The sequence below is a fragment of the Thalassophryne amazonica genome, chromosome 8 (genome assembly GCF_902500255.1).
Source record: "Thalassophryne amazonica chromosome 8, fThaAma1.1, whole genome shotgun sequence".
Lineage (NCBI taxonomy): Eukaryota > Metazoa > Chordata > Actinopteri > Batrachoidiformes > Batrachoididae > Thalassophryne > Thalassophryne amazonica.
In genome coordinates, this window is record NC_047110.1 from 47,918,380 (window position 1) to 47,926,206 (window position 7,827).

At 41.1% G+C, this 7,827-nt stretch overlaps 1 protein-coding gene across 1 annotated transcript in view; it reads left to right on the top strand.

Moving 5' to 3' along the window:
* zgc:136858 (uncharacterized protein LOC678543 homolog) overlaps positions 1–4,037 on the top strand; it is a 42,648-nt gene extending 38,611 nt beyond the window's left edge. The window contains 2 exon segments of the mRNA XM_034176137.1: positions 75–157; positions 3,388–4,037. Of these exon segments, the coding sequence (XP_034032028.1) occupies positions 75–157; positions 3,388–3,583 (279 nt within the window). The 3' untranslated portion in view covers positions 3,584–4,037.
* Positions 4,038–7,827: the final 3,790 nt, after the last annotated feature.

A 7,827-nucleotide genomic window follows, 5' to 3' on the forward strand; every position in this document is an offset into this window, starting at 1 on the left:
GGTCATATGGTGATAATTATGATATGGTGATGTGATGGCTGTGACAGTGATAATAAAGAGAGTGTTTACTGCAGGACAGACGGCTCTGTGCTCTTCACTATCCGGCACTGAGTGTGGCCACAGAAGAGACAGTGAATGTTTCAGGAGCAGGAGATAGGTATGAGTTTATATCATTTTAATGCACTTAAAAAAAAAATCACCTGTACTCATGTATTTACAGGGCTTGACAATAAGGCAATTTATGCACTGGCCCACAGGGCCAGTAGAATCTGAAAGTTACTGGCCCGGATGAAAATATCACTGGCCCATACTTTCACGCCTGTGCCGAACCGGGGGGTAACTGATAAGAATTTTTTAAATCAACACTCAGACATTAGAATTGGGTTTCCTTAATGTAAAAACACTTGAAAACAGGGGTAACTGATAAGAATTTTTTAAATCAACACTCAGACATTAGAATTGGGTTTCCTTAATGTAAAAACACTTGAAAACAAACACAAAATTCTTATACTACATGATAAAAACCTTAAAGTGAGTAAACTTTGAAAAAATGTCGGTAGGTAACTGATAGGAATTTTTTCAACACTCAGACATTAATACAAAAATAAATTTATTTCTTGATCATTTACAAAATTAATATGTTAAATTTCATAAACCAAGTTCCCTTGCTAATGTTGTCACCGTGGGGTTTCCACAAGGGCATGCTGATTAGACTTTTAAACTGGCGTATGAAATCATACCACATTGTCTACCAGGACATGGTATATTTATACTTACTTGTTAGCATATTCTGGCATGGCCCTACAAGTTCCACAGAAGACAACCTCACTCTCCTCATCACGCTCCAGCTATGGCCGTCTTTTCTTCCAGGAAGTTTGCCAAGTTTTCCTCACCCTTCTCATATTCAGCATCAGCAGCCTTCCTCTTCTGTGCTTGTTTTGAGGGTGATAGCTGTTCTTTTCTTTGCTTTCCTGGTTTCTGTCCAGGGGCAGGAGGTTTCAAGAAATTCATAATATTCACTGCGCTCGATCTTGCTTAAGCGAAAATGACGCGTCGATGTTGAAGCGAAATTTGCGCCACATCAGAAGATGCGCCTGCAGACGAAGTTTGTCTGCACTTCGGCAATGTTCCCAACATTGCGAAGTGGTGCAACATGTCCTGTCTCTGGTAGCAGCCTGTGAGCAGGACGTATGTCTCTTTTGTCCTTTATTTCACAACTATGACAAGAGTTTTTGGAGGAGCAGCAGCCCCACAGCAGCGGGAGCGGAGTTTCTTTTTCTTTTTTTTTCTTTTTTTTAATTGTTTACATGTGCGCGCGTGAACGGGACAGTTGGTCCTCAAGTTGGTTCCTGCAGAGGCAGAAGGACCGCTGAAAGCAGCCATCATCCAGACGCAGCTCCTGCAGCAAATAATGATACTGCCTGAATTGGGAACGTCTCATGACGTTTGTCACCTTTCCACAACAACTCGCTCCGTGTGATCAAGGTCCGTCATGTTAACTTGACTGACAACCGGAGCCGGCGAGCCGAATGGAAGCTCCTCCTATTTGATGACGCACCGGGGCGAATTTTCACAGCAAAAGCAGAGCGACACACCGGGTGAAGGAGGCGCGTCCGTTGCCACGCGACCCCCGCGAATTTGTAGCATCTGATCGCGCCCGGTGTGAACGCGGCATTAGACTAATATATCTGCCCAAAGCGATTTTAATTCTTACTGGCCCATAAGGACCAGTGAAATATGAACTTCACTGGCCCGTGGTGGCCCGGAACATGTAAAAAAAGGCCGCCGGGCCATCGGACCAGTGCTATTGTCGAGCCCAGATTTATTTGGGCCTCATGCAAGAACCACTACTAGTATGAACACACTAATTCATAAGTGACTCAAAGTGATTTAAGAGAAATTCCCACAGTCATCAAGATCAGTGCAGGAGACATTAACCTCTCATTCCATCCCATCCCATGTGACCCCCGCTGGACCAAAATTAGTAGCAACATCTCAAACTGCATACCCACTTACACGATACATTCTTTCAGTCATCTCAATCACACAGACCCTTTTTCATTGTTCAGTGGTTCTGTTCATTTTCTTTGTTGTGGTGAAACGTTAAAATACATTTTTATATCAAACAAAATTACTTGCTCATTTCACTAACCGAGTCCAGTGAAAAGCATTAACATTTTTTTTTTTTTCCTATTAGCTGGCTTTAGCGGGTCTCTTAATTCCACTGTTTTTGCTATTTAAAAATACCGTTTTTTGATGGAATCTGAATACAGGATATCAGTCTGAGTTCATGTCCTAATTTGACACGTGAAGTATCGGGTCCCTGAATTCCACTGTTTTTGCTGTTTAAAAATACCGTTTTTTTTGATGGAATTTGAAAACAGGATGTCAGTCTCTGAGCTTATGTCCTAATTTGACACGTGATGTATATGGACATAGTGCATGTCCCTAACATGTTATTGGCTGTCATATAGAACTGCATTCCATGTATGTGTGCATGCATGTCTCAGCCAGACTTGTGTATGTAATAAAGTCATTAATATTTTTTGAATCTCACCAAATTTGAAGTTGAAGTCCTCAATGAGATTGTCTTTAATAAGCTCAAACATGGCCATCATCAGACTGCAACAAGGCACTTTAAAGGACCCCAAACATCCTTGAAATGTGTCATAATTGCCTAACTCTATACTTGGCCCCTTTCACGAGTGATGATTGAGATGTTTTGAGCCTGACCCGGAAAACATAGGGCATGGTTCTCCATCTTTTGCATTCTGAGAAAGCAACATTTCTCAACATTGCACCCAGTGAGTCAAAACTTCACACAGTCTTGAGAAATGTTGGTTTCTTGAATGCAAAAATGGAGAACCATGCCCTGCTTTTTCTGGGTCAGGGTCAAAACTTCTCAGTTGCCTCTCATATGAGGGTAGACAGTATATTATAAATTGTTCTTAATCATGCAGAGGATTTTGTATATATAACGTTTACACTCAAATGGGTAAAGGTTGCATAGAAAATAGCTAAAAAATTAAACCTTTGTTTAAAACTCTTTAAAATTAAAGTTCTCTTAATACCTTTGTTTCAAGAATTTGTATTGATCCCTACCTCTAACCTAGGTGTACACTATAAGCATGTGGACTGAACCTTCATTTTGGCAAGACACCTTGTTTATGTTAATTCATTATTCTAATGAGAATGCTTGGGGTTTATACACAGGTGAAATTTAACATGTTTACATACATCATTTATGCATTTTTCTGAATTTACAAGCATTTCCGGAATCTGGCGTAATACACTAGTATGGGTTGATTATACTAAAAAAGTTAAGGGAAATTTGAGAGAGGCTTAAAAAATTTTCTCTTGTGAGGTCCATTGTCTCTTTGTCTACAGTCTTGCAGGTGCCTTGATTGCTGGAATTCTTCAGGGGCGAGACACGAACAGTTGTGTACGAATGGGTCTTCTGGCTGCATGGCTGTCCCTGGCATCACCTCACCCCGTCAACCCATCTCTTACTTTGGACTCTGTAGATCCGAGTCAAGTCCAGACTCAAGACTGGCCCGAACCAAGCTTCATGTGGATAAATTAAAAATGTTTACAAAATGCTTGAGAAACATGGGATGAATTTGATTTGTTGTTTAAAAAAAAAAGTGGATTGGACTTTTTGTGATTTGTGAATCGGGTAGTGCAGGAAGTTCCCCACAGAGCAGATCGGCTGTGCAGTATTCATAAATAGTATTAATACTGTTTATGAATGCTAAAAAATATGAGTATTTCCTTACATTCATATGATCAGTTATGATCATATGAATGTAAGGAAATAATTTTACATACTGTTAGTTGCAGTAACAATAGCAAATGTGCTGCACTGATGTTTCTGGTTTCTGAGTCATTAGTGAACTCAAAAGAATTATCAAAGAAAAGGTAACTGAATTCAATTTATTACATTTATATAGCACCGAATCACAACAAAGCTGCCTCACGGCGTTTTGTCACTGTCGAACTTTATAAATTGAACTGTAGAAAACAGGAACGGGATATAACAAGATATCTGACGGACTGAGAATGCCAATTAGCAGTGTTAAAACTCTAATTAAAAAGTGGATAATGAGGGATTCTATTGGAACCAGACCACGGTCAGGTAGACCAACAAAAATTTCAGCAACAACTGCGAGGAAAATTGTTCAGGATGCAAACAAAAACCCACAAATAACTTAAGCTGAAATACAAGACTGAAAAAAGTGTGGCTGTTTCAAGATGCACAATAAGGACGCACATGAATAAAAATGGGCTGCTTGGTCAAGTCACCAGGAGAACACCATTACTACTACATAAATGTCACAAAGTTTGCTTCTTACAATATGCCAAACAGCACAGAGAACATCATCGTTTGGGGTGATGTTGGAATATGCCTTATTTTGTTATCACTTAAATGTCTAAAGGAATTGTTTTCTTTAAAGTAGAAGTAACCCTGTTTTCCATATGCAGTGTTGAGATACATAAGATATCTGAGATCCTTGTCTCGCTTAGTCAGAGCAACAAGAAATCTCTCATGGCGTGATTAATGCAAAGTTTCTGTTTTTCAATACGCAGTGTTCAGATACATGAGGATATCTGAGTTTTGTTTAGTCAGAGCAAGTAGAAAAATAAGCTGTTGCCACACATTCGCACGTGGTATTTGTCATATTTTGCTGATGTTGACACTTAACTAAAGATTGAAACTGTCCTTGTTCGCGGGAGAGACTGTGCTGATCGTTTCTGCTTTGTAACCATGGTGACAGCATCCTTGTTTGCTTGAATGAATAAAAACTGAGGTAGAGTGTCACTCGGGAGAGAGGGAAGGAGAAAAGGAATGAATATGTTGCTTGAGCGGTATACTCTCTCCTCATGAGCCAACACTCTGCTCGCAAGCAAAAGATAAACAGTGACTCTTGGTGTGTTTCTTTGATATCAGGTTGTCTGTGATTTCTATTACAGGGTGAACCTGACAGGTGATGAGACCAAAATTGAGCTTTTGGCCACAAGCATAAATGTTACATTTGGAGAGGAGTCAACAAGGCCTATGATGAAAGGTACACCATTCCTACTGTGAAGCATGGAGGTGGATTGCTGATGTTTTGGGGATCTGTGAGCTAAGGCACAGGAAACTTGGTCACAATTGATGGCAGGATGAATGCAGCATGTTATCAAAATACTGGGGGAAAATTTGCACTCATCAGTCCGAAAGCTGCACATGGGACGTTCTTGGATGTTCCAACATGTCAAAGATCCAAAACACAAGGCCAAGTTGACCTGTCAATGGCTCCAGCAGAATAAAGTAAAGGTTCTGGAGTGGCCATCTCAGTCTCCTGACCTCAATATCATTGAGCCACTCTGGGGAGATCTCAGATGTGCAGTTCATGCAAGACAGTCCAGGAATTTACAAGAACTATAAGCTTTTGCCAATAAGAATGGGCAGCTTTACCATTAGAGAAAATACAGAACCTCGTGCACAACTACCACAAAAGATTCCAAGCTGTCATTGATTTTAAAGGGGGCAGTACACTGAACTGGCAGAACTGGGGTATGTAAACTTTTGATCAGGGTCATAGTTTCTGTTATTTAATGGTTGTTATCGACCAACTTTTTCACTGAGGCTCAATGTAAACCACTAAGGCACCCTGCTGCCCGCACCCACATACTATATTGATGGAAATCTATTGAGAGAGTTGGTTATCTCTGCAAATGAGAGCAATCTTTATCCTTGGCCTATGAGAGCAAGAGGCCTAGGTCGAGGTATGGAGTAATGGTTTGGTGATGCCAGTATCTTTGCAGGAGAACGGAGGTCTAAATTTTTTCCTGGTGCTTCCAAGCTTAAGCCCCATTCTCGCATTCACAGATATCCATCCCGGATGGCCAAGGTCTATAACCTTGAAAAATTGGTGTGTGAAGATCACAGTTGCCCATTAATGTGATCTAGAGTGTTATTTGATGGCAGCGGGTGTCACTGGCCCTTCTGGAAACCAATGTTACAGACTCCACATAAATGTACAGAATTACCAAAGTTTTCAAAACCCCACAACAATAAAAACAAGGGGTGGCACGGTGGTTTTGTGGTTAGCACTGTTGCCCCACAGCAAGAACGTTTTGGGATTACTTCCAAAACACTGTGGGTTTGTATGTTCTCCCCGTGTTAGCGTGGAATCCCTCTGGGTGCTCCAGCTTCCTGCCACTTCCAAAGATATGCCAGTTAGGTGAATTGGTGACAAGTGTCAAACTGATCCCAGAAAGGGACAAGAGGGTTCAGGTTTTCTTTGCAACCACCCACTCCACCAGGTGATTTCACTGATGAATGTCACTTTGAGCAGATGGAATCAGTTAATCAGTGAGCTGGAATGGGTGGTTATTGCAAAGAAAACCTACACCCTCTTGGCCCTTTCTAGGATCAGTTTGAGACCTCTGCTCTAAATTGAATGTAGGTGTGCGTGCGAGAGTGAATGAGTTTGTCTGTATATGGCCCTGTGATAACTGTCAGGCTGTATCTGGCCTTTCGCCTTGTGACTGCTGGGATAGACCCCAGCCCCATCCCTCCGGTGACCGTTGACTCGAGTAAATGGCTATAGAAAATGAATGAAGGAATATTGTGTCTCATTGTGAACAACCTCCAGGACCTTTTAAGGCTTTCCAAGGGATGAACATTTCAAACCATGACTTTGCATGCATCCCTGAAAGTGAGAGCAAGGCTTGACTGTGTGGTTAGATAACAGCTCGCTAACCGCTGACCTGAGACAACAACCACGTCTTTGGTATTAGGTCTCTCTGGAGGATCCTTGGGTGTACAACCTCTGGCGAAAATTGTGGAATCACCGGCCTCGGAGGATGTTCATTCACTTGTTTAATTTTGTAGAAAAAAAGCAGATCACAGACATGACACAAAACTAAAGTCATTTCAAATGGCAACTTTCTGGCTTTAAGAAACACTATAAGAAATCAAGAAAAAAAATTGTGGCAGTCAGTAACGGTTACTTTTTTAGACCAAGCAGAGGGAAAAAATATGGACTCACTCAATTCTGAGGAATAAATTATGGAATCACCCTGTAAATTTTCATCCCCAAAACTAACACCTGCATCAGATCAGATCTGCTCATTAGTCTGCATCTAAAAAGGAGTGATCACACCTTGGAGAGGTGTTGCACCAAGTGGACTGACATGAATCATGGCTCCAACACGAGAGATGTCAATTGAAACAAAGGAGAGGATTATCAAACTCTTAAAAGAGGGTAAATCATCATGCAATGTTGCAAAAGATGTTGGTTGTTCACAGTCAGCTGTGACTAAACTCTGGACCAAATACAAACAACATGGGAAGGTTGTTAAAGGCAAACATACTGGTAGACCAAGGAAGACATCAAAGCGTCAAGACAGAAAAAGCAATATGTCTCAAAAATCGAAAATGCACAACAAAAATGAACGAATGGAAGGAAACTGGAGTCAACGTCTGTGACCGAAGTGTAAGAAACCGCCTAAAGGAAATGGGATTTACATACAGAAAAGCTAAACGAAAGCCATCATTAACACCTAACCAGAAAAAAACAAGGTTACAATGGGCTAAGGAAAAGCAATCGTGGACTGTGGATGACTGGATGAAAGTCATATTCAGTGATGAATCTCGAATCTGCATTGGGCAAGGTGATGATGCTGGAACTTTTGTTTGGTGCCGTTCCACTGAGATTTATAAAGATGACTGCCTGAAGAGAACATGTAAATTTCCACAGTCATCGATGATATGGGGCTGCATGTCAGGTAAAGGCACTGGGGAGATGGCTGTCATTACATCATCAATAAATGCACAAG